This window comes from Melanostigma gelatinosum (genome assembly GCF_949748355.1).
Source record: "Melanostigma gelatinosum genome assembly, chromosome: 18".
Classification (NCBI taxonomy): Eukaryota; Metazoa; Chordata; class Actinopteri; order Perciformes; family Zoarcidae; genus Melanostigma; species Melanostigma gelatinosum.
The window spans coordinates 16989937-17017632 of NC_136651.1; the positions used below are offsets into that span (position 1 = coordinate 16989937).

At 43.4% G+C, this 27696-nt stretch overlaps 1 protein-coding gene across 7 annotated transcripts in view; it reads right to left on the reverse strand.

The window, feature by feature from the left end:
• The window catches only part of vav2 (vav 2 guanine nucleotide exchange factor), a 182234-nt gene that overhangs the window by 1767 nt on the left and 152771 nt on the right, over nt 1–27696 (reverse strand). For 2 of the 7 annotated variants that reach the window (XM_079290212.1, XM_079290210.1), the window contains exons 9-27: nt 19693–19792; nt 17997–18092; nt 15459–15527; nt 15202–15288; nt 13320–13408; nt 13072–13204; nt 12312–12421; nt 12041–12142; nt 10965–11053; nt 10451–10464; nt 10308–10326; nt 9482–9609; nt 6576–6647; nt 6363–6424; nt 5962–6078; nt 5359–5446; nt 5133–5256; nt 3065–3151; nt 2534–2688 (exon numbers count right to left, since the gene is read on the reverse strand). In XM_079290212.1, coding sequence (XP_079146338.1) covers nt 2534–2688; nt 3065–3151; nt 5133–5256; nt 5359–5446; nt 5962–6078; nt 6363–6424; nt 6576–6647; nt 9482–9609; nt 10308–10326; nt 10451–10464; nt 10965–11053; nt 12041–12142; nt 12312–12421; nt 13072–13204; nt 13320–13408; nt 15202–15288; nt 15459–15527; nt 17997–18092; nt 19693–19792 — 1741 coding nt within the window. Of the gene's footprint in view, nt 1–2533; nt 2689–3064; nt 3152–5132; nt 5257–5358; nt 5447–5961; nt 6079–6362; nt 6425–6575; nt 6648–9481; nt 9610–10307; nt 10327–10450; nt 10465–10964; nt 11054–12040; nt 12143–12311; nt 12422–13071; nt 13205–13319; nt 13409–15201; nt 15289–15458; nt 15528–17996; nt 18093–19692; nt 19793–27696 lie in introns of those variants that run through there. The other 5 variants (XM_079290211.1, XM_079290215.1, XM_079290214.1 and 2 more) reach the window with 5 other exon arrangements.

Here is a 27696-nt window from a genome sequence, read left to right on the forward strand (position 1 = left end):
CTGTACCCTACGTGTTGGTATTTATAGAGCATGAGAATTATATTGATGGAGAAGAATTCACTCCTCAAAGTCGACATATTGTTCTGATTTGGGTTAGCAAGGATACAGGTGATACAACATCAACAAATCAAAAAGAAAAGTTGACCATTGCTGAATCACCAGATGCTCAAATGATGTGGCCAAATTACAGCGACCAGCTGTGATCCGACATATGTTAGTTAAGATATTGTAACTCCAGATTCTATGAGTACATTGGTAGCCCTGCATTGAGCTGTAGCTCATCATCCCAGCACGCATGTGCAGTCATGAAGATTCTTTTCCCTGCACAGGCTTCCCTTCTGTCCGCACTTTTGACGTATAACAGCCGTGCGAACGCCGGTGCAGGTTGAGCCAAAAGGGCTCAGACATCTTAGAGGGCTACGCCTACACACTGAGGTACAATGCATAACTATGCATCGACAATGACAATGCAGCGCTTCGCAGCGCTTCGGCGTCCAGTGTGGACCTCGGGTAAGGAGAACACGATTAGGATCCCTTTTCTGCGTAACAGCTCAGGCGCTGTTTCCGTACACTCGGGGAAACTCGGAGGGGAACGGTGGTCGATGGTGGATGGTATTGTACTCCAAGTTGTTCCCTGGAAGAAGAAACGCGGGACCTTTTCGGCGCATGGGGATGAAAGGAATGTGTAAATAGACATCTATCAGGTCGATAGAAGTGAACTAAGCGCCAGGACACACACATTCCAACACATGTCAGCATGTTAACAGGCCCCTTCATAATGCATCTTTTCAACAGAGACCAAGCAGAGGTTCACAATCAGCCTCATTTGTCTTTGTTGTTGTAAAAGAGCGGGAATAGAACCCTCGATTTCTCTCCAGGAGGGACGTGGGGAATTGCTTCTTTCCCCAGAAGCTTGGTCAGCTCTGTGGTCAGGGCTGCTTTCTCTGCTGAAGATGACGTTATTGTTCATGGCATAAACCTGGAGCCACCTGAACAAGCACACTGCTACGAGCGGTCAGTAAAGCAAGCGTAAAGCTCGATCTGAGGTCCATGTGGGTTTACGCTAGCCTTAGAAAGTGACCTTCGGGAGCAGGGTGGATGCCAGTCTTTGTACCAGCGGAGGGACCGCATGAAACCCCCTCTTTGTGTGCCCTTGGACTCTGGTGAAGGGCTCATCTGGGAGGAGGTTGCAGGTTGAGATATCCAGCTCTACCCTGGTATCCCGATGGTCTGTGCAGCTGGCGTTCCCCGCCACCTTTATCACAAAGCAGCACTCATGGGTACTGCTCCACCGAAGGCCTGCAGGGTAAACACTAGCTCAGCTTTCGCAGCTGGGATGAAGGTCCAAAGGGAGAAAGTAGCCGACCTGGCAGCCAGTACACAGACAGAGATTTTTTCACTCTCTGCCTGCTTCATGCTGCAGAAAAAAACCCAGAGCGGCTGTTATATGTCACAAGTGTGGACATAAGAAAGGCTCAGGCAGGGCAAAGTGGCGTGAAAATAAATCTTCACGACGGTGCCGGGATGAACTCAACAGCAACAGCTTAGAGGGGGAAGGATCTACGATACAGATCAATGCGAGCCAGAGAATCCTCAGAAGTAGACTGGTTAACACATTCTGCATTTCAACAGATGGGATCTCACCGACATGCACGACGTGTCTCTGATCTGAGCATATTGACCCAGATATGCACTTTTTAAGTCACATGTTTTTGTTCCAGAAATGAATCCTGTACAATCAATATAGATATGTGCTCAGAGTATGCACCTAGATGGTCCTCGATTGTGACATGCTGTAATATAATCTAAATGTGACGGCTACAGCACCTCAACACCAGGCTGCACATCAAAATACAACCCAGACCAGCTGTGCAACAACACAATCATTCACACTTTCTCTGGATCCACAGCAACAGCAACAAAACAAATAAAAAGAATAAAAAGCTCAGAGATCACTGCTGGCTTTACTGCCAGCCTGTGAAACTGGCATATTTCCCAGCAGCCATGCTTTTACGTTTCTATTACAAGCACCTGCTTTCATAACACCAATGGTTTAATTTAGGGCTGAGCGATAAGGGGGGAATAAAATATCGCAACATGGTGGTTTCACAAAAACAAATCATCAGTGATGTGGATGGAGTGGAGCAACGGTAAATTACGAAACAGCTTGAAAGTTTCAGAAAAGAATCATCAGTTAACTGAAATGCAGCCTTAAAAAGCCTTTAAAACCAGGACAATACGAAACGTATGTCAATACAATATTAGGACATACAAATCTAATTCAATATCTAGTCTCATATCATGATATCAATGTTGTACTGAATTCGCTTCCTCAGTTTAATTGTTACTTTCAGTCAGTCGGGTGCCCTCAAACACGACATCAGTGTTGTGAATAACACGGTCCTGCTTTGCCTTGTGCACATGCTGCCACAGGGATCTGGTAACACTCAGACTCCTTCTCTTTCTGTGAGGGATGATCAGTCGGGGTCCATTGTTATCACCGTTAATGAACAGACTTTTGTGATTTACTCACTCGTCCGTTGGTCTCTCCTTTCCACCAGCCCTGGTCGCCGCCGATCTTGCTGTAGATTTTGACATTGTCTCCTTCTCGCAGCGACAGCTCTCTCATGTCTCGTGCAGCGAAGTTATACCTGGCCACTGCTGTGCTGACCACCCGCGGAGTGAACACTGTGAAAGTGGAAGCAACGGGAGCTCAGTCACATTGTCAGAACTGGACAGAGGTGAAAGGTCACACTTAGACATCCTTGTAACAATTAGTTGTGAAGAATGATCATTACGAAGACGGTGAGTTGAACAAGACACGCGGGAGTCACACAATGACAAATGAGCTCGATGGGAACGGACAATCTGTTTCATCATGAGAGGAAATTGGTTTGCTTTTCGGGATTTAATGAGGTCGTGTCATCCCGGGAAGAACTGCAATGTTGTAGTTGATGAAGAGAGCGCCACAGAGAAGAATTAATGAGATGGAGATTGTGAAAATGACAGTCATCGAGGTGCACGTGGACAACGGGAGCAAGAACAGAAAGGAAAAAGCGAGTACCTGACCAAAAGGGAGCTGGACTTTGAGAGGAGAAGTTGAGGCCCTGCGGACTGAGGAAGGAGAAGTTGTAGGAGGCGCAGGTGGCTGCTGAGAGGAGAAGAGAAAGACGAGGAAATAAAGCTGGAAATGCAGAGCTGGAGCCAGAGAAGCAGAGTTCAAAGGGAGCAAATGTCAGTTGTCTGTCTCATACAGACAGGGTTCTCTCGATCGTGTCATGATGTCACTGCTTCAGTGGTGTGAGTAAAAACACCAATCTGTGGATAGTAAACAGGATCATTGTGGTTTTCCGTGTTTGGCAGTAGTGACTTTAACGTTGCATGTAGACACAGTCAGACTGAATGCAACCCCGATAATCACTTCAGGGAAATACTGCGTCACACTAAACAGAGAAATGACCAACGCCTGACTGTTAATACGTGAACCTTGCATTAAAATGGGTCACCATGTGCTCTTGGCAGCATATTTTGCCTGCTGTACATTTGCACGGCTCTGTAGAGCCTCCCAGACAAGGTTCGTCTGGACTCCATTAGCAAACTGTCAGCACATAATGGTGCAGACAGCATATAGCGTGCAGCCACAGGAATACAGAAAGTGTGTGTGTGCTTGGGAACTCAGGGAGAGAGCAAGAGCACATCATCATCATCAGCAAAGACTCAATTATCTCCATTTATGTCCAAATGCAGCCAAAACAGGAGGGAAACAATGTGTCCGTGGAGGCCAGTTCTTCCTGCAGATCAAACAAAGGCAGACCAACGTAGGACCCAAGCTGGTGCTAAGGGGCTGCCAATTCAGACAGCCAGGCCAGAGGCCTCTGAGTTCGCTTTTTTTGTTTTGTTCTTTCTCTCTTTATCTATTTCACACTGCTTGTCTCTTTTTCTGCCCTGTTCCCCTCTGGGCTTTCTCTGTATGAATTAAGGGAGTCACTGGCCTGGGAAGGAAGAGAGCACCAGTGAATACAGAGAGAGCGGGAGGTAGTCTGCCACATTCATCTTACCCCTCCTTGCTCTATCCACGGCTAATATGGCACGGGATTACATTTGTAAGCAGCACTTGCACATTATAACATATTTGGAGAGTCTAATTAGTTCTATCGCAACTATTGATAGAAGCAGGCAGATAAATACGTTGAAATATAATGTGCTATTAGTCTCTGAGCCAAAACATCCATCCGTTTTTTTACCGCTTATCCAGGTCAGGCTCCCAATGGAGCGGGCTAACAAAAGAAGCCCTTGTGTCTTCCTCCCTAGCCATGTCCTCCAGCCCTTCATGGGGTAATCCGAGGTGTTCTGGGGCCAGATTGATGATGTGTTCCGGGTCTCCTCTCAGCAGGACGTGCCGTGAATGCTGCCACAGAGATGTGTCCAGGAGTCATCAAAATCTGACTTCCGAACAAACTCGACTGACGCCAAATAGGAGCAGTTCAGCTCAGACGTCTGAGCTCCTCCCCCTTTCTCTAGGGGTGAGCTCAACCACCCTTCAAATGATATTCATGTCGTCTCCTTCTTATCCGTGATCTAATTCTTTCGGCCCTTACCCAAAGCTCATGCCCCATAGGGGAGGGTTGATGTGACGCACAGGCCTGCCACACCGTTCCACTGATCAACAGCTGGTGGGAACAATGCCAAGATGTGCAGCAATGCAACAGCAAAGACAGAGAAGAAGAAGTCCGCAAGCCAGTGAACGTGGATGTAAACAATGCTGGATTTAAATGACTTAACTTAGGCTTTGTAAATGTTGAACGAGGAGGGACGTGCACTCAACACATTTAGAAGTGTAAAAAGGAAGCAGTGTAATCACACTCCATGATGACACCGGATGAAATGCTTGTCCATGGTTAACTTTTCTCTGCTGAAACGCTTATTGACTGAGTCATCAGCTGTCTTTGCCGCACTCAGTGAGCGACTACAGATGGTGTTGCTTGCAGCACTGACATAGTGTTAGGGCGAGTATTTACTCTGGCTGTGTGCTGCTACCGGCTAATATTTGACACCAGACTTAAAATCATTCCACTCCTTGCGTCCGTGGCTCAGGCTAACTGCTGGAGAAGAGGAATATGTGGAGGGCTTACCTGGTGAGCGTGTGCTGGCCCGCGTTAGAGAGCGTTCTCTTGATTTGTAGGGGTATCGCAATGTGGTGTCTAACAGCTTGAAGCTTTCTTTCAGGGAATGGGCCTGATAGTACTCCACCAGCTCCTGTTATGACACACAGTGCAGAAGGATTCAAATGAAGGATTGAGCTCATGCCAGTGTTTTGTTTGGGGGTATTTTGTGTTTGCAGTTAAAGGTATGACTTACCAAAAGACTCTCAAACTTCTTGGCTTCAGTGATGTGAATCCAGCTGTCTTTTTCAATGACTTTGATGTGTTTTACTTCATCATTGAATCTGTAAAATAAAGAAAAATCTGAACTATACCTTTAATACTTTGTCGAAACATGTCATGTTGTCTGTCTCTGTTTCTCATTGCTGGCATTTTGTGCCTTTGGTGTAAAGTGAAATCTTTGTGTGGTATACCTGAAGGACGAACGGATCAAAATAAAGACACTTTCACGAGCCGAGGCCGACTGTGGGAAATATTAACTGATTTGTCTGAAGGCTGGTCCCGACAGCCACTTTGCACCTGTCTTAAAGACTTAAAGACAAATGTGCAAAAAGCACGTCACTGTTCAGAATGACAGCTCCAGTAAGAGCTCAAACCTTTATCATCGCCATGCATTCTCTGGGAGGAAACACATACAAAAAACAGGAAAGAAAAAAAGCATTTACCGGGTGGTAATTAGCCGGAGCGAAAAGAGGCTCGGGAAAATGCTGACTTGAGATTTTGTATTCCCCATGAGATGTGGATTGAAAACCCTTCCCCGTGAGATTCCCCCTCTGCTGTAAGATGGTGAAACACTCACTTGATGCTGATGGCGAACCTCTCCGCCTCAGCTGTCCTCTCTCTGATAAGGTAGGTCCCACTGCTGTGGGATTTTAAAAGGTTATCGGCCTGCTGGCGCTCCATGTTCCCTGCAAACCTAGAGAGGAGCAGAGAGTAAATGCTGTCACCTTCAAGTACAAAGTTACACCATCAAACGACGCGGCGAAGGCTTTACAAACCGTTGACATCAAACAGCCATGTAGTAATTCATCTTTTTAATGCGGCCATGTTTGGGGTGAGTTCATTTTTAATTGAACAAGCGTATGAAGAGGACAGTATAAGAGAATTAACATGAAAAATATAAAGTAATTAAAGGATAGTGACCTGAGGACAATAGCAGGTATTGTATAGTGTGCATGAGGATGAAGTTAAGGGTCTTACCAAGGATATCCATAGTAGTCTGATTCCCTTGAGGACTGCCGACTGGATAATGACTGAAAGGGCTGTAACCAATAAAAGACACTGCACATGAAACACTTTATGAATAGAATAAAGCATTTAAAGTGTACACTGAAGTGGAAAAGGCCCGCAGAAATCCATCTGTACTGTATTGCATCTCTTCAAATGCGTACGTAGTGTACATGGATTACTTACCTTTGGGTCCAAACAGGGTTTCACACATGAACTGGGGAAGAAGCCGCTCTTTTGTGTTTGTATCAGCTTTCCCTGCAAGACAGCAGGCAAGGCATGTCTATTTGTCATGAACTTCAAATAGTGAGGCAACTAAAAGTCTTTTACACAATGCAAACAAATGCATCAGAAGATTGGAAAACAAAAATGAAAAAAGTCCTACGATCAGAAGCAGTGCTGGCTTGCCTAGCATGCCTAGGTTTATGAAGACAATCGAATCAAGTTGACCTGATGCGCCGGGCGGGTGTGTGGTGGTATGCACCCATTAGAGCCCGTCTCTACTAATTGAGATATTAATCATCTGATTCTTATAAAATATCCATTTCTCAAACTGGATATTTTAATATTTTTGAAGAAGGAAAAGAGAGAGGACGACGCATTTTAGAGCAAATCTTAATATTTCGGACCATGGACAGAACAGCTTGCCCCCCATGCTTGCAACCATGTGTGCTTCGACTTCAAAGAAGGCAAAGGAGGTTTAGCTAAGAATCAAATTCCTGCAAATCTATGTCTATGTAGGTTTTTATCACAATGATGATATTAAGCTTCATCGAGAAAGTATAGTGCGGTCGTATCCTCTTCACATTCACACAGTCATCGTGTATGAATGGGTGAACACTGGTTATCTGGTCTCACGTGGTGTTCCTGCTCGTGACCTGGACGGACTTTTTTTTTTAATACTTAAATATTTTATTCAGGTTTTTTTTGTTGCAAAGAAAAACAAATCCTAAACAAGTAAGAAATAACACGAACAATTCATGCACCTGGCAAAAGGCCAGGAGGAAATACATTTGAACAAATAGTTCAATTAAACAAAAACAAAATACATCAAAACAACCACGCAGCATGCCAACAACATTGTCCGTCACTCGTGTCAACCATAACTTCAGGATCAGATATCAAAATGATGTATTGGAAGAGTTCTATACACAGCAATATTTATGTTAAGATCTAGATTTGCACAGATGAAGTAGCATCCTGTTTGAAGAGAGTACCAGTCTTCTTAAAAGATAATGAGCTTCAGCAGTGAACAGAGTCAAAAACCCTGTGTGAGGTCAGGGAGGGCAAGTCACCAGCCAAGTTCTTGTTCTGACAAATATTTGGTCCATTTTGTCCATCTTGCTATGTATGCGTCTTTCCTTAATCTCAGTAGGAAAGTCAGTCTTTCCATATCGTGAATTTCTTTCATGATTTCGATCCAATTTTCGACTGAAGGTGGGTCGGTTTGTAGCCACTTACGAGTAATAGCTTTTTTTTGCTGCTACCGTTAATATTTTCAGGAGGTATCTGTCATTTCCTGTTATTCCTTCTGGTCGATCACCAAAATAAAGTGACTTGGATGTGAATAAGATCTGCTGCCCAAGAATATGCTGCATAATTGTCATAATTGTCATGCATAAGCGTTTTGCCAGAATGTTTGTATCTTGGAGCAGCACCAGAAGATATGGTGGTGGTTTGCACAACCCTCCCCACAATTTCTCCAGCATGTACGGTTCATTGAGACCAAGTATGTCTTCATTTTAGGGGTAATAAAGAAACGAACAAGGTTCTTCCAGCTAAATTCACGCCAATACATTGAACAGGAAGTAGTGAACACGGTTCCACACACATTCTCCCATTGCTGACTGGATATTTGATCTTCTGGTTCTTTCTCCCATCTCTCCTTGATATATGTTGTGGTAGTTCCTCTGCCCTTTGCGATTCCCTGGTAAAGTTTTTAAATGACTGATTTGGAGCTGCCAATGTATGCCCGTACTATTCATTTTATTATTTCATTCGGTTCCATATTTACCTCATGTCTCTTCATTTCTTTTGAAAAGTACTGCCGTAACTATAAATATCTGAAGAAATCATAACTTTCTAAATTGTATTTTTCCTTCAATATCTGGAAGCTGTGTAATGTGTTTTTCTCCATTATTGTACAGAAGGCAGTAATACCTTGTTTGGTCCAGTACCTGAATCTAGAATCTATACTATTTGGTGTAAATTCTGTGTCATATGCAAGCCATCCAAGTTTTCTTAACTGGGTCCACAGATTGAGTTGCTTTACAACGTCAAACCAGGTGTGCAGGGTGAATGAGACAATGGGGTTCAGATGGGCGCGATAAGTTAACATTCATTTGTGGTCTGCAATCATTGCTTGTGCTGGAATACCTTTGCATTAATTTTCCATCTCCTTCCACTTAGCCTCGTAACCATTATCACACCAAAGAACTGTTATTTTGAATTGGGCGGAATGGAAATACTCTCTAAGGTTAGGGAGAGACATACCACCTCCCTCCTTACTGGACGGACTTTTAAAGAAAAGTTTGACATTTCGGGAAAAGAGCTTTGCTTTTTTTGCCGGGATTGAGAAAAGGAAGATCGATACCCCTCTCATGTCTGTACACTGGAGCAGTAATGTTAAATAAGGGGGAAACAGCTAACCTGGTAACCAAATCCATATAGCACCACTAAAGCTCAACAATTAACACCTTACATCTCATTTGTGTGATCTGTACAACCACGGAAGTGGTTTTACAAGGGTTTACTTCTTGGCCTTGACACTGACTTCATAGTGATTACAAGACTCAGGGAAGTCCCTGCCCACTAGCCTCGAAAAAAACCTGTGTGAGGATTAAACAAAGAGATGTAAAAAGCACAGTGTCCTTTTTCATACACATCCCACACGGTGCAAACGGCTAAGACTCCTTCACTGCTCAGCAGGTAATGATGTGATCAACTCTTAACATCTTTAAAGCCGAAGCTCAGCACTCATTGATTCATTTCAAAACCAATGGCATGCGTTCTCAATGTGCTGGAGTACAGAGCCAACTGTCTTCATATTCACATCGTAAGTGCTGTCAAATGGAAGAGATTGACTGCTTTACCTCCCACCACGTGGTGTCAGGATCTCCCTTCAGCAGCTCGATAAAATCCCCTGTTTGAAAAGAGAGCGCTGCCTTGCCGATAGGGGCCGGGGTGCCATGGTAGTTCCTCACTGCCACCATCTTAGGACCTGGAAACACAATCCAATGTTTGCAGTGAGTCTCGCTCGATGTAAGCATGAGCAAGAGTTCGGCTGATAGCAAGGGACAGAAGAGGAAGAGAGTCTGGACAGAGTGCTGCTCACTGTGGTTCCTTCTTAGGCTTCACATGGTGATTTAAGCTGATGAAGGCAGGACTAATTTGGCATCAAGATCTTTCCCACTGAGCGATGCAGTGTGAAGATATATCATATAACCGCAACATCAAGGATGCAAATCTGGTCCAGGATTTTCATTGCATGGTGTCCCTTTATCTGTCCACTTTCAAGTACAAAACAATGCTACAAAAGAGTAAAAAACAATCGTACAAAGACAACTTTGTATTTTTAAACTGCCTCACCCTTTCCGGACCGACCACTGTGTCCTGCTTTTTATTTAACAATACTGCAGAACATTTATGATCTCTCTTACCTCAAAGGTCTTCATGTTTTTGAATTTCAATGAACCTGTTGTGCATGTGGTATCTCTGTTCACATATGCACTCTGCGTGGTTGATAATGTAGCTGTGGTTCACGTGTAGTGGATCTGGCCACCAGATGGCAGTAGAGAACTGTGCAGTTCAACAACATCCGTCTCTATAACAAACTTGTAACATGACAGCTGACAGAATATATCCAGCCTGAGATAGAAGTGTTTTCTATCATGTTTAGGTGACAGGAAGTGATCTTACCTGATGACATCCCAGGTTCCTTCAAAAGAGAAGCAAATACTTGATCAACAATACTATTAAGAAATGCAACATCAGGGAAAATGGCAATTAGAGGAAGATATTAATGCTGCTACAGTATGTTGCGTGATGGAAGATCTACTCACCAAGTCATGAGGATCTGAAACAAGACAAAAGAAAGAGTGCGTGTCAGTGGGCTAACTTTTGAGTACAACAATTCTCATGATATGTGTGAGGGCTGCGTGTTCCTCTTTGTTAAACATGAAGGCTGACAAGCCCAAAGGTTAATTGGTCGAAATAATCAAGGCTACTTCAGCTGACAAAGCAGGGCCGTGTAAAATGATGGACAGGTAATTCCTCCCGACGCCCAGCTACAAAATGTCATCATTCCACTGTCCCACAGGAACCCCACCCCCATGTTCCTGTTGGACAAAGACGCCCACAAGCAGGGTGCAAGTTCACACTCGTGGAAGTAATGCAATGACACAATCATTATTAATTTGGTCCAAAAAACAACAACAACATCACAACCGTCAATGATGTCTGTCACGCAACATTGATTAAGAATTTCATCCAAACATTTGCTCAGCCCAGACATCGACCCTTCCAAAGGTGAACCTGTATTCGTGTTGCTCTTTGAAGATTAGACAAGACACTTACTGATTTTACAGATGGTGATGACTTCCAGACACTCTTTGTGTGCTCCTGTTTCACAGCGAGAGCAGTAGTAACCCTGATAGAAGATGCCTCTAGAGGACACACACACACACACACACACATCAGAAATGCAAAATGGAAATGTCTCAGACACAAATGAACCTCTCGTAAGTACAACACACGAGGGGAGCTGCTGCTTGTTGCTATCGGCCTGCAGTGGCACACTGTGTGATCCTTTGAAAATCTGAAAATGGACTGGCTGGAGAGCAGCACTGTATTTGTTGCAGATACTGTGACGGTGCATGCCTCGCACGCTGCCATGTTCAATAGTAAGTGGCATGAATCACAGCGGGATCCGTTGGGGCTGCAGCAGTAATTAGCAGCTATAGCAGGCAGTGGGAACGCCGGTCCACGCTTCCGCTGGCTCTGGGAATTTAGGTCAGCCGGGCCGTGAGATGTGTGGCTCAATACACTGAGCGGAGTTCAGCCGGCTGACTGTAATAGAGGTGAAAGTGGTGATTCAGTGACGTGAATCCCCCCCCCCCCCCCCCCCCGCTGCACTCTCACATGGGAGGAGGCGCGCTTAGGGACGAAAGAGGTTGGTGCTGGGGAGGCACGTGTTTCAAAATAGCATCCGACGGCCTCAAATTTAGTAGAATGAAGATTGCTTTTACACGAATGATAGTCTACGTTACGCCCAAAAACAAATTCCCTCTGTGATTTCGTTTGTTTGTGTGTTGCTCACCAAATGTGGTGGAATTGCTCTTCAATTAAGCACTTTTAGTTCTTCTTCACTCGTGAGACGCGTTTTAAGGTTTCAACTCAACACTACTTTTATTTATGTACAGTGCTATATTATAGTTATAGTGGTGGAAAGTTACAAAGTACACGTATTACTAAATACTAAGTACGAAACTCAATTTTCATTGATTTCCTTTTTCTGCTTCTTGATGTGGCAGCTGTCGTTACTATTATCTTTGGAGAGTAAACATTTCAATGCAGGACCCCTGAAATGTATTAATTGTAGAATATGAATGTGCTGTTATGCACATCAGCGCGGGACATATCGGGGTTGTTACCTCAAGAGCATTTTGCAGGCTCGACAGTTGGTGTTCTTATCAAATGTGTGCATTTGGAAGTTATGCTGATTGGCTGTGGCTCGCTCTGGCTTGATGTTGGACCTGGAGGTAAATAACAAATAAGAGGAATCGATTGGAACAGACAGTTTGTTAGCCTTTGTGATGAAGAAGAAGCTTGATATTCTGCTGTTTCATTTACTGGATTAGCCACAAACAGACACTCCCATCTGGTTGTTCTATCTAGAGATGGTTTCTATGTAATCGTACTCACATGGCCATTTCAAACTGCTCCATCCACTTCCTCTTTGTCTCCTCAGTTTTACAAAAGAACTGGAAGCCCTGCTTCCCCTGCAGGTGGATCAGGTAGAAACCGTACGACCACTGGAGACAACACGTGAGTGAGGAACAGATGGCAGAGAGATATGGGCACCACGGCAACGACAGAAGCTTGTGATTCCTGCGTTTTCAAATAAATATGTGCAAAAGCACGCTGTACATATGGTCGCATTCAATTCAGAACTAAAAGATGCTCCACATGCTTTAGCACTGGAGAGCCAGTCACAGAGCCGGTGGGTGCATGGGCAATCACGACCCCCCCCCCCCCCATAAACAAACAAACACCACAGCCAAAACACAGGCCAATATGAGAAGATGAGTTAAATAAAGGGGTCACTTGAGCTTACCATTTTTCCACTCGACTGGTAAGCATGCAAAAAGAAAGACACCAGAGAAAGACCCAGTTACACATGCAAAACATGGACGTACACATGCAGATTGAAAACAAACAAACAAAAGGCATGTTGGACTGCAGTACGATACACACATGGATCCTAAATAGCCTTCATCGCATTTACATGGGTGTTTCTCCAAGCATGGGCAAGCGCAATGCAAATCTGACACTTCAATGCATTACTCATAAGTTGCATCTCTGAAATTACCATCAACAAGGTTGTTCAGCTCAAGGGCAACATTTGTAATGATTACAGGGGGAATGTTCCAATGTCTCTGCAAAGTCAAAGGATGCTTCTCACCTTTTTCATGTCTCTGTTGTTCATGGGGTCGTCCGACATTTTATACGACTGCAGTTCAATAATCTCTTTGAGCTCATAGCTATAGCCTTTCCTCTTGCAGACAATGACCACTTTATCGAACAGGAATATATACCTGAAGACACACACACACACACACACATTCACTGTTATCACGACTGTGAGAATGTGTCATTGCTGGCACTGGGCTACTTTGGTTCTGCTGTATTTTGGGGAGAGTTGGGACTCACCGGTCCTGTTTTGTTCGGTTGACGATGGAGCACACTTTCAGCTCTCCGTCTATCTTTGGCCTCCCGTACTCCTCCAGTTTCACCTGCTGCTTCGGTCAAATGGACACACAGAATGTCAGTCCACTGCACACTATGACTTCTAAATGTAATGAGACGACATGAATAATTCAGCTCCACTTGAATTTCAGAGAGAACCCAAATAGATGTGTAATAAATGGTACAAGCTGGGAGACTATTCAGTGGCCGTTCGGTTACTTTTCCGTCTTCTTGATCCTAATTTCAAGTTGTTTGCTGGATCTGGGGCACATGCACAATGAAGCCAGTGATAATTTCCCCCTCAGCAGGAAACAACAGAAGAGGAGTGGAAGTGAAAGGCGAACACAGTGACTGATAAAACGAGCGAGTGCTGTTTGGCATTAAACTTCAGTCTGCAAAGCACATCACTTCTTTTGTTAATGTTCTGCAGGACTAAATGATGTGTTGGGGACATTACATGACAGGATGATGCCAGTGTTCCAAGCAGAGGAGAGCAAATGTGGGCTTTATCAAGAACGGGTTACTGCTCTGTGATGCTCGGTGACTAATCACACTGACAAACTTTGAATTCCAGCCTGGTGATGAGATTAGTGCCGGTGTATTCGTTTTTATACATAAAAAATAACTTCTGCAAAGATGTCAAATCTAGCATCAAAAAAGACAATCGAATCCAGAACATTGGATTATAAATGACACAAAAAAAAAAAAGTGCAACTGACCACTTCATATTTTAGAGAGCCTGAAGCCACGAAACTCCCCGAACACAATGTAAAGAGAAAGAGAGGCAGAGGGCTGGGTCTCTGCAGACACTGACACTGCCACACATTTCTAGTGGGTCAAAAGTGAAGATTCTTTTTAATCTAGTCTGGGGAAACCCTAGTGATTGTGCTTTTTATGCAACATTTGACATTTTGGTGAAGGATGAGAAACCGATCCAACTCTCATATCTGTCCGTTAAATGTGATGCTGCAGCCAGCAGACGCTAGGCTTAGCTTAGCATAAAACTGGAAGCATGGGGAAATAGCTCTCGTGGATTTGTCCAAAAGGTAACGAAATGCCAGGCAGACACTCAACTGGCAAAAAACATGGTCCGGCACACGTAGTACCACAGCAACTTGACGTTTTTTGTGCTGGTTTTGTACTGAAACAAGATAGAACGTGTAGTTATGTGCTTTAGAGGGGTTTTGATGTTTAAAAACCTTTTTGCTAGCAGTTTCCAGTCTTTGTGCTAACCAGCTGCTTGATATTTAGCTTGCAGAGAAAACACAAAAGAGCGATATTATTCTTCTCATCAACTCTTTTCAAGGAAGCAAATAAGCATTATTTGTTCTTGTCAAGCTATTCCTTTAAAAATGTGTTTCTAAATGAGCAAAGACGGTAAAGTTAGAAGAAGTTAAAAAACACATCCTCATTATTAAACGCATAATCGTTCAACACTGAAAAACTCAGGTGAATTGCCTAATCAGGTCTGTGTGCATGGTGTGGATTGATTCAAGTTGATTGACAGTGGGTCTCCCTGGCAACATGAACTGCTAATTGATATTATATTGTTAATATCGGCCAGGGAAATACCAGATTTTACCTTTAAGCAACCCCTCCCACTTCTATTCAGTGAAAAGAGTGCAGATACAATACAGAAATTGCTCATTACCAATATATGACCAATATATAGCCGGTATTGTTCTTATTGCCAGATGAATGCGTCCTCGTGTAGCATCCCATCACCCGTGGTAAGAAGCTAATTCGGAACATAAGTTTTCAAAGCCCTCAAACTTGTCAGACAATCTTGAAAACAAAAAGTCCCTCTGCATGAAAGAGAAGTGACGGAGGACTTCACAGTACTTACAAGATTTTCTATTGAACTTTGGAATTCGCTGATTTTCTTCAGAGTCTCATTGTCCCTCTTGACTTCGTTGATGTACATGGCCAGGTCCTGAGAGAGAGAGCAAGGCAAATGTTCCGTCTGACACCTGTCATATCATTGTAGATTTACAGTCCTCTGAGACACAGTGGCTGTCTGAAACAATGTACTACAGCTTTGGCTCGGAGCACTGCAGAGTTATTATGGAATAGTTCTTCAAATTCACCCGTGAACAAACACACCTGCATCGCCTCCAGAGCCTCCTTGAGTTGTTGTCTCTCTGGTCGGTCCGCTGAATGAGTCAAAAGTTCCTGTGGAGGAAGATTATTATGATCATTATGTTGTCTGAAACACACAGAAACACATGTATTGGAATGTATGTATGTATGTATGGACACTGATGTGGCTGAGAATAAGTTGCACCTAAACACCGTCAACGGCAATGTACATGAAACTGAGATACACAAGGACGCTGGAGACATCTAGCCTCCTGGTCTGACTGTTCTTTATGATAAACAAGATAACAGTAAACATGTCGTCCCCTGCAAATCATGTTCTTCCTCCACAAAGCCAATGAATAAGAAATATGTTACATCGTTTTTGATCTGCCTCCTCCACTAGCTTATTGGGGGTGAATAAAAATAAAATGTTGCCAAGCTGTCCAACCAGTTGGCAGATTCATCAGCAGTGTCCAAAACAATCATATGTGACACATAAATAAACAAATTGCCGTATTTTTTATTTCTGTTTGACTTATGAACTGAGGCTTAACAGAATGTAGCATCTTTAACTTTAACCAGCTTTTTTCCCCCTTTTCCTATTTTGGAATGGCACATGTTGACTCGTCATGACAGTTAAAGGACAAATGTAATTACAACACATTGCATGTGCCTCCCCTGCTGTGACAAATCTCCTGTGTTTCTACACTTAGGATACTATCCCCCCCCCCCCCCCCCCCCCAGTTCAACCCCCACTGTGCAGCCACCCCGAACAATCAGTAAGAGTTATTAGTGCAGCGAGAAGGATAGCAGCCCTCACTGGCTCACCACCAACAGCAGCACCAACCAAGATGAAAGTAATGCTATTGGGCCCTATTGGACCTTAATTACCTTCCTTTTTTTTAATTTTTTTTATCTAAGTGACCTGCTGACTGAACAGATCTTTTTTAATACCATGGTCTGTTACTTTTGCGCAAGCGAAACTGGCCACTGACAGTGCGCTGCTGGACGGCCCATAAAGCTTTAGATGAAAGATATGAATGATCACATGGGTTCATAAAAACAATGCAAGTATGCAAACCCTTGCTTGAGGAGAATTACCTCTGTGCTGAATTCACTTTATTGAGAGTGCAGCTCTGGTACATAGAAGATGAAGAGAGCCGTGTAGTCACACCGTACTAAATAGGGAACCGCTGCTGTGATGATATCTATACAGCATCAACCGGGGATGTGCATGACTGGGCCCCGCGCACACAAAAACGGGACTTGTCAGTCTGAAATGCCCCAAGGCCCCAGCATGCAGCGGTGTGTCACTGCAAAGCTGTTGGAAGCAGTGAAACGGGGCGTGTTTAATTGGATTAGTGTGCCGTTGACTTGACCTCAGCGCCTTGCTTGAGACTTCTGCAGGGGTTTGACTCAAACTAATAGACAATTGACAGCAGTCTCGGTGTAGTCCCACAGTCGCCTCAAGCAAACACTCGCCTCCATCCCAGTCCATTATGCGCCGCATCGTAAACTCATATGCTCGTCCATAATTGAGATGCAAAGTCAATTAATCATGGGGAATATTACAGTGGCCAGCGAGTTTAGCACACCAGGAGGAGAGCTCCAGGGAGACATTTATTGGCTGTGATGCGAGCGGTCAGACATTGTGCTAAAACACATTTGCATATTAGGGCATCAGTGCAGGGCTGCAATTACTGAATATAGCCGTAGCTTATTATTTCTCCGAACCAACAGTTAAAACCCAAAATAATTCAGTTTGTTTGGAAATGGGCTGAACAGTTTGACAAGCAGAAATCTTACAAATGTTTGGCGTTATTATTTTTGATTAATTACTAAAAATTGTTAATTAGTCATTCAAATTAAATGAATCTTCCATCAATCAACTAATTAAGAGATTGATAAATGAAGCACTTGACCTGATGCAATGATTTAAAATAATCTGCCGTTGGTCCAATAAAAACTTCTAAAATGATTCAAGTCTACAAATGAGATCAACACAAATGCACACGTCGTATTTTGTTTCACAGGAAGAAAAGATGGTTGGATTTTGATATGAAAATACAAAGAAGTGAAGTGAACACGAACATGAAGTGATGACAGAACCGTCGCCAGACAAAGCTCAATGTCGGGTATAGACGGGCTCGATGCAGGATAGTTATTTAGCATCAGCAGAAATCATCTCTGTGGCAAAACCTCAACAAAATACAACTTTCACCATGGTGCTATTGACAGGAGGCCTGCGATTCAGGGACCGATTGTGACTAGATTTGACACTTTAACCCACAATGCTTGTAGCCTGTTAAAAACCTGGATGAAAATTGACAATCACTGCTTTACCAATATGGGCAATTTGAGCCGAATTGGGGGGGGGGGGGGTGTTTGATATTTAAAAGATGGAAAGTATGAAGTATGAAATAGCGATTTGCATTCCATCTGCTGCAGTCAAAGTGATGAAGAACGTGCTTCGTGAAGACGCGACCAACATCCGACCGCGGACATTCAGAGAGCCGGAGGGCATTGAAAGACGGACTGCTGCGGCCGCGTGACGCCTCCTACCTTCAGCAGTAGGTGATACTTCAGCACCCTCTGCATGGGAACCACCAGAAGATCCTGCAGCTTGAACTTCCCTTCCTGCACTTTCAAAGTGCATTCCTGTTGAACAACACGCGGTTATCACATAACACATTGCATACGTTGAACATTTCCTACTAACAAGCATTCATTCATTGTTTAATTATTCATTGGGTGTTGTTGCATTGCTGCGATTGCTTCCACACCATTCACGGGGCATTCCATTAGCAATAAGGAGGCCGGTTTATTCCGTCGGGGGAAACAAAAGCTCTGGTCGTTCCAGCCATTTGTGACGTAATTACCCTGCATGCTGACGGGGAAACGCCTCTGATTCATTTCACACATTTCTATTCATTCTGCACTGGCATCATCTCACAGGTTTCCCTCACAGCCGGTTTGTGTAGGTGCTTCTGTACAGGGACAGCCTTTCCATCTTTACAAACAAGCTCATTGTGTGTAAAAAGACAGTGAGAAGCTGTTTGACCCGGTGACAAAGCTCGAGTATTTTCAGATAGCGTATCTCCCTGCCAACTACTCACTCCGTAATCACGTCAATGGTTTTTTGTCGACGGCTCCAAGAGACGTTTTTGTTCTGCTGATTAGCCTTAAGTCTGCTATTTCAGACCTGCAGTCGCCTTCCTCTTTAATCACTTCATTTTATTCTAAAGAAGATCAGAGAACAATAGTCGCGCACAAATATAATAGAATGACGTGCAGCTGAAATGGAGTGCACAGTATGTCTTCCAGATTCAAATCATATATGCGATACAACTTCTTCTCTGAACTCGAGTACATTTAACACAAACTGCCTGCTCTGAACAGGATAAACGCGCCAATGGAGATGGGACAATGTTGAGTTCAGTCTAACAGAATATTATCAACTCAACATCTCTGACAGCATATTTGCAAATTACATTACGTGCCCTTCTGAATTGAACTCAATGTGTGCATGACCCTGGACATTTGGACCACATTGATGGATTTATTTAATTCATTAGTCATTCAATGTCATCATTTGTTCAATAGATAGACTTTCATACTAATGTGTAATGATTTTGTAAGAGACTATAGAATCTCATTGCAGACATTTGCATAATTGCCAATGAAACGTGGTTGCTGTGATTTTTAAACCACATCTCCATTTACCTCATTATGCAGAGAGACATCACTGAAAAGTAATCCAGACTTTGTTTAAATAAATTGTGATGTAGTTGTAATAGTATTTGTAGTTTACCACATTGATGATGTCTTTATGACTAACAGGGGTGCATGTCGTGGCTATTTTCCCTATTAATTAGTCTGTTGTTTATTTCTTGATTCATCAATTAAATTAAATCTCCACCGTGCTTTATTTGTCCATATGATACCAAACATCACAACCTAAAAATATTTAGTTTATTATCACATATACCACAGACAAAACAAATCAAACCATCACTTTGAGTTTGGTATTTTCTCTTGGTGACATTACTGAAAGGAATAATACGCAGATGTTGTATTCTGATGAAAGTCTTTGCATCGTGTTGTGGCTTCGAATGTGTCCGTCAGGTGTCATTTTCTCATTCAATCCTCTTAAGCAGACAGATGTGTTTACTGCCGGCACTGTGATGTATTCTCTTCACAAAAATGCACTAAATCCTTGAGCTGTCATCTGTTTGTGGTGAGTGATGGAGGCCATTACCTCTACTTTAATCTTGACGTCCTCTCGTGTTGCTATTAGCTCATCCAGTGTCTTCTGGGCGTTCTCCATGCGGCTGCAGTACTGACCGTAGATCAACAACCTGGTGAAGGACACAATTCCACAACAACTGTCAGACAATATACGCCGTCACAGCTCGTCGTCCTCCGTGGGACATCCACCAAACAATACAAATAACCGCAGATTCATGTTTGACCGTGGCTCCTTCTGCAGACTCAAAATCACAAATCGGTCAACATTCATTTTCTTTGTAAAATGTTTTACAGGATAGTGAGGTGGGTAGAATCCACACCACACCTCTCTATTACAGCAAACACATTACCTGCCCTATAAGTAAAAAAAAGCTGAAAAGCAATCTAAGCAAAGACCAAATGTGGTCTATCAATAAAAAGTATTGAAAAGACAAGTAGCGCATGTCCACAAGTCTCTTTCACTCCCAGAAGGCTTTCTGCAGCTCAACACATCTTACGGATGTTCAAGCTCCAAACGATGAAACATTCATGTCTGTTCAGAGAAATCCACAGCTGAGATTTTGATTCCGATATTTTCTGCGAACACAGGAAACACGTGGGCTCGTAAATCCCCTGCGAAGCCTTGTGTATGGTCAGAAATGATGCTTAATGAGCACTAACGAGGCTCTTTTAAAAAGGCTGGGTCCGTACCATATCTTTGTAAAAGCACCGGGACAAAGGAGATTGCTGTTTGAGTCCACAATTAGCTGTGAACTGGTTCGTGCCTTTCGGCAATGTACCGCATATTAATTTTTTAACATTAATAACACAATTTGAGAGGTCAGCCCGAGAGTCATTTGGCACTATCGGGGCCAGATAAATGAATATGTGAATAAATATGATTAGGACTGCACGTGACCACCATGAATAAGTAATGACTGGATTCTGATCCCAGGCCAACATGTGGAGGGGCGGCATCCTCCTGCCAATGACCTGTAATCACAGAGCACTAATGAAAGACGCTGCTATGTATCAGCTGCTTTGCAGAGTTCCTCTTATCAGCGTGTGAGGGAAAAAAAAAATCTCTTAATTCCGAGCGGTGGTTCATTCGATATTACAATGCTCACACTGACACAGATCTTTGGCTTCAGCTGGGAGGGAGCTCAAAGTCATCCTGCCTGGAGGAGGATGCCACTGCATGTGGCACACGCTGCTGTCACTCACTTAGTCAAAGTAGGTCATCATTGGCAATGCTGGTAGAGTGCCCCCCCCCCTTCCCGCTGTAGTAGCATTGGTACTCCGGTTTCTTAATGTGAAGTGGGGTGAGGTGGTGCAGAGAGCTGGCACCCTGAAGTCTAATCAAGCCTCTGATAGATCTGTGACGCTAGAACAGCGCACAAACCGAGCGGGGGAAGTTTGCACGACGGAGCAGGGGAAATAAGACGACAACATCACATTGATTTCTGCTCCTTCCAATACACTTTTAAGTTCTGTGCTCAACTTTAACTTCCACGTGCATACGACTCACTTCAGTGGTAGTTTTTCAGAGCCGTGCTATCGGCAAGCGGAAATCCCCCCCAAAAGCATGTGGAGCGTCCCGCTGTGCGCCCAGTAGCGCTTCTTCCTTTTGGTTTGATTTTCAATCTTCCCCCACAGTCCAAAGTAAAAGGGCCCAATGACTGTGTCCTCCTGCAGCAGGAAACACAACTTCTGGATGTGTGATGCCGTACAGTGGAAATCAATTTAAAATGATGTGCTGCTTTAAAAAAAGGTCCTCTCGCTCCTAGCACAGCTCTGAAATCCACCACTAAAAGAAGGTGAAGGTAACAGGGGGCGAGAACACAAATAAGGGGCCAATTATGTGCAGAATCAGAGCAACGATTAGTCGATTAATTCATGTATCGATCAAAAATCTGACTGTTTGCTTTGCTTTCCTTATGTGGTTTTGATATCGTTGTTATGATCTGCTGCTTGGTCATAAAACAGCATTCTGAAGACATCAACACTATGATGCTGTGACTAAAATAGCATCAATGTATCAAACGGTTTGTCAGAGCAACAGTAAATGAAAATGTCCCTCTTGAAAGTAGAATTGTTGCCAGGCCCATTCAATGGTTGATCTTCCTCTACCACTCAGAGATCCTCCAGTGATGATCCCTGGATCTTCACTGGAGCCCAGGCGGACCTCTGACCACAGCCCCCCTGCAGTGAAGCTCCGACGCTGGTTAAACTGGCTCTGGGCTAACAAGCCCCTGATTAAGACCTGATCCACACTCGGGGAGACAGCTCCCCTCAGCTACCGCCCCTCCAGGACCACAAAGTGATTGAGATTAATGGCGGTCTTGATCAATTATAAGACAGCAGGCGGACTGTGCAGCGTAGCGAGGATCCAAGAGACACCCGTCATATATTACGTTATCAGGACAGAAGTGCGAAAGGCTCCTGCTGTGAATGTGGGAATCATTACAGCGGTTGAAGAGTTTGTGAGCTGTAAGATATTTCTGACAGCCATAAGTAGAAAGATTCAAGAAATATGTAGAACATTTCAGAGAAAATGAATCAGAGTTAAAGAAAAGTAAAGATGAACAAATTGAAAGTGTAGCAGCAGCCTCTGAGCTTATAAGGCTACGGTTGCTTCCTTTATTCTCCCGTAAAAGGTTTTTTTTTGGGAGGGGGGGGGGTTCCTGTTCCCATGTGAGGGTGCTGGGACAAAGCATGTTGTATGTGTACAGATTGTAAAGCCCTCTGAGGCACATTTGTGGGATATACAAGATAAATTGAATTGAAAAGAACGTTCACAGGAAAGTGGGGGGTGCAGTGGAGATGACGGTATGAAAAAGATAATAATCAGTAATATATTTTGATTGTACATGTTTTATTAAATGATTATATGGCCTTTAAAAAATAGGTGGAAACTGTGTTTCAAAGCCCAAACCTGGGTCAGTACTTCCACTTATTCAGGAACCTTATACTGAAAGGGTCCAAAAATATGTTTCTCCCACAGCATTGGCAAAAGCTGAGTGAATGGAAGCTTATCTGGTCGAGTTGAAAAGAAGGCCGTCCTTTAGTGTGTGTGCGTGTGTGTGTGTGTGTTTTCATCAGTACCACTGTGTGCCTGGAGCCAGAGGCTCGTTCTCCACTGCCTGAGGGCTCAATCTCTTTTTAAGTTTCCATCTGCAGCAAACAAACGACATGTCCAACCAAACAGCCAGCACCATTCTGCTGTAATATTGGAGCCCACTTTAGCCTCTTGGAGATTGCAGTTTTGGTTTCACAGTATATCTGTTCTCAGGGATCCCACCAGCCTTGTTTCCAAGCAAACAAGCTCTGATGAACCCACTGTGCGCTACCCTTTCACCTCCAAATGGCAGCCAAACAAAGTTAGAAACTACAGTAACTGATGAAGAAAGCGGGACATGTGTCTAGCAGCTAGAGGGCCAGGTGTTGTCAGCAGATGGTGGAAACCGAACCAGAGCTACAAGGAGAATGACTACAGACTGACTTTCAACTCCAAATGAATGCTGATGTCGCCACGTTGTCAGCCCAATGTGTAAATAAGCAACTGTTTTGCTAAATGTTAGCCATCACAGCTTTATAGTGGTGATATGTCAGATGAATGTGTTCTTCAGCTTAGAGGGGTTTCCCAAAATGACGAGAGAAAAATGACATAGGATATTAATTAAAAAAAGAGGAGAATCCACTGGTATCTCTTTATCGCTTATACATATATATATATATATATATATATATATATATATATATATATATATATATATATATATAGCTATGTCACTAATCTAAAGTCAGTGTAGGACTGGAGCTCTCAAATGGTAAAGCGGGTTCATTTGTATTCATTTTGGGAAAATTAAAAAGACTTTGATTCGTGGAACTGAAAAAGATACAACAGCATAATAACGCTTATTTATTCAGGGAGTTCTACCCATTCTATGTGGACATCGGCATGTGTAACATGAAAATAGGTCAGTGTACTACAGCTGTATCATATATTGGACCAAGTAGGGTGCATAATGCGGTGCCCTTGAGCAAGGCACTGGATCCCCATCCTGCTCCCCGGGCACTGTGTACAGTTACAGCTGCCCACTGCTCCTAATACTAGGATGGGTTAAATGCAGAGGCTTGACTTCACTGTGTGTGTTGTGCTGTGTATTTGTGTGATGATAAAAGTTGATTTGATTTGTGCGAGTTGTGTGTTCAGCAATAAAAAGGCGAGGAGTAAAACGCTGGTGCATGGGAAATAATACAGTATTTTGTACTGTACACAGAAGATGAATTACATTGATTGGAAAAAACAACACCTTGTAGGTTTTTAGTGCATAAGAAAAGAAAGAAAAGAAAAATCGTCAATATCTGGCACCAAGATATCACACCCAGGGTCATATGACACCATGTTGTGTGGACATAAGTTATATATTCACACATTTAATAACAGCCTTTCGCCTGAGACTTGAGCGGCGAGTCAGAGGCTTTATCCTCTTCGCTGAGATAGGCAGTGGAAGAAAAGGGCTGATGACACACACGCACACTGCAGCACGCATCCACTCTTGGCGCAGTCATGCGTAATTAGCCGTTGACACGGTGATAAGCACACTTCTAACTTGACACCACGTCTGAACACATCACTGTGGGAGGTAACGACTCATCGTGCCCTGTTTTCTCCTTGAATTGCTGCTTGAAACTTTGCAATCTAAAATACCGTATTGTACATACAAGAAAAAGACTAAAAAGCAGGACTCTGTGTTTTGAATAAATTGCAAATATGAATTAAAAATAAATGTAAATATTAATTAGAATCGACTAATTAAGCTCTATATTGGCTTTTCCCAAAACAACAAAAGCAAGTGAATTAAGTTATTGCAGCATTACTCCATCATCTCATGCAGCATATTCAAACACGTATGAAGCCGAACAGTTGCAGTGGGATTTCAAAGGTCCAACATGTGCTCGAGTGGAGCATTACTGATGCTGCTGGTTTAATGTGGGTTCTGTGTTCATCACATGCCTTCTTTGCATTTGAGCATATGTTGATTTTCCTTATTACTGACTAGAATTGAGAGTTGCCTTCGCCAAAGAGTAAGGTGCGGTTTACATTCATGCTTATCCGAAATGTCATCACGGCATTTTAATCTATTGGACATTTGTGTGAAAGTGTATTAATATCAGCATGTGGATTCTTGTTTTGTGAGTTCACAATGACGCCGAGTTTGAATCAGTTCATCCTTGAGTCCAAGTAGACGTTTGTGCCGGCTGCAATGAAAATCCCTCAAGCTTTTTCTGGGATTTCGACCACCAAATCCTATTCCGTTCGTTCTTGAATTCAAGTGGACGTTTGTGCCTAATTTGAAAGAAATTCCCTCAGGGCCAGACGTGGCGTTCCAGGAAATGGGACGTATGAACGTGCATAAGTACAAACAGCCGGAGATAGGGACGGACAGCCCAAAAACATAAAGCCTAAAACCTACAGGATAAATTGAAAAAAGAAGTTTGCAAACAGGCTATAATGAAAAGGAGAAGCTACACAGCAGCCTCTAAACGACAGAGCTGTTTCACACACTTTTCCTTTATTGGAGAGTTTGCTGGTGCAGTAAAAACTTGCTTGTTTGAGTTATTTTCAGGGCTGTCACATCGCCCTGCTGGTCTGGCCTCTTGAATAATGAGGATGCTGTCGTGCATGTTATTTCACAGAAAATGCAATTTTGAGTAACTGCGCCCTGGGCCTTCACCCCTCACCCTCGTGGAGCCCTACGTGCTGAGCCAATCTCCAAGCAAACCAGAAGTGACAGGCCGTGGAGCCAGCTAATATTCTCTGGCACATGGCATTGGGACCCCCTCACCTCCACTCAACATTTCCAGCACACAGTAAATGGAGGAGAACGTAGAGCAAAGACCTCCAACAAAGAGGCTCATAGTGCAGCCATGATTAGGGACTGCAATGATATCAGGAAGCCAAGATTACTCCGGAAATGAGTTGGGGGATGTCGAAAATGAGGATATCAACAAGAGCGTACTTAGATGCCCATTTAGTTTATGGAGCTTCCTCTGAACCCACTTTCCCTCTTAGCCCGGTTCTGGCTGTTTAAAAATTGAGAAGTAGTCGAGATAAACCAGTGACATTTTCAGCACGGCATTCAGTTAAATGACCAATAGAAGAACAGCTTTTCATCTTTTGCACCAGAGAGAGAGAGAAAGAAAGAAACAAGCACATTGTTGTAAAGGTCACCTGGACTTACAAGCATAGATAGCCACATTAATTATGCCAAGCTTGGTCCTCAGAAAAATCGCCAAACTGCCCGATGAGAGCGGTGCTGTGCGAGTCCAAATCCCCTGGTCCCTGTTGCTTATCGCCACACAGAGACAAGACACCCCGGTGGCTTATAATGAGGCAGATGTACACGTCAATCACACACACAGAGTCAAATCCAATGAAGCGTTTTCTTAAAATAACTCTGCTTCTCATTTCTGAGAATGTCACCAAAGATAAATATTAACAAAGAACAGCATGTCATCAGCAAATTTGTTTATGAATAGAAGATAAATGTTAGTTATTTCTGTCAGCGATAGAAGGTTAACATCCATTCAGGATGGTAGAAGACTGTATGTGTACTATTATAATCATTTTTTCACGGTTTGGAGAACTTACTTCCAATGGAAGTAATCGTAATGCTACATTATGCGATGATATTGCAGTTTCGCATGTTTCCATCTTTGCGGCAACAGTTTGACAGTCTTGTTTCATCATGGTAGTGTCCTCGTGCACAACGCTAGGTCCATGAAGGAATGCTTTTTCCCAGTTGGGTGTGGAATAACTTGACAAGCCTGCACAGAGCCTTGACCGAAACACTTTTGGGAAACGATGCAATGCCAACTGTAACCTAGGCCGTGGCGCGATAAAAGGTTGTGATGTGAGTCATTCTTCCAGCATTGGGATGGGGAGAAAAATTAATCAATAGTTTGATGTTTAACAATCACATATTGGTCTTATGCTGCGTTATACTGTTTCTGCCAAACTCTTTTCCAGTGTTTCCCCTGTTTCTCCCTCCCCGTGTGCATCCTCTGAGCTTTCACGAGACAAACTCCCAGTTCTCCACGGGGACCTTTGGCTGGCTGGACCTTATCTGGGACTGCGTGCAAATGAAGATTCCCAACCACCGTTCAATCAGATCAGAGAGTCAGATGAGCTGAACAGGGCAGGAGATACAGTAGGAGTTTGTGCATGCGTGAGATGGAGGCCTCTGTCTATCAGCAGAAATTGAGCCTCTAATGTCACACCAACTTTGTGTTACATGGCCCTCTAGGCTTAAGGGAGAAGACAAGCCTATTACCTATGAAAACTGCCCAAGGGAAGACTGTGAATGCCTGTTTCAGGCTGGAAGGATGAGGAGGAGGGGAAGAAGAGTATGCGTGTTATCAGGATCACTGAGCAGAAGAATAGAATACATGCTTATGAATGCACGGACAGGTACGCACACACATCTGGTGGTGTGTTACTCGCTCTTGCAGTAATGGGTGTATCATGTGAGGAGAGTGGCATATCCACGGTTGTGTATGGAGTTATGACCGGAGCCAGAACCTATCATCACCATCATCACCATCACCCATCAAGCAGCCACACTCGGCACAGCAGGGAGGCAAATCACCGCTCCCCTCAGGGATGCAAATGATCCACACGGTGCTCAGCAGCTGGGCAAGATTGAGATCTGAGAGGAGAACCTTTTTGCTAATAAACATCTGCTTTCCCCGGTTCCACACCACAGAAACCCCCTCCTTCTCTCCGAAGACTTGCCTTTCTTAAAACAAGTGAAACAAAGGGTCCGTGCAGTGAGAATACTCTGACTTGTAAAATGAAATGTCGTTGTACATAGAATGTAAAAAAAATATATCCAAAATATTTAAATTAATAGAATATTAAGAAAAATACTGTATTGGTAACAACAACAAACAATAAATCAATGATAAGGAAAACTAAATTATATTTTCAAGTAATATATATGGTTGCACATATAGATAACTACAACAC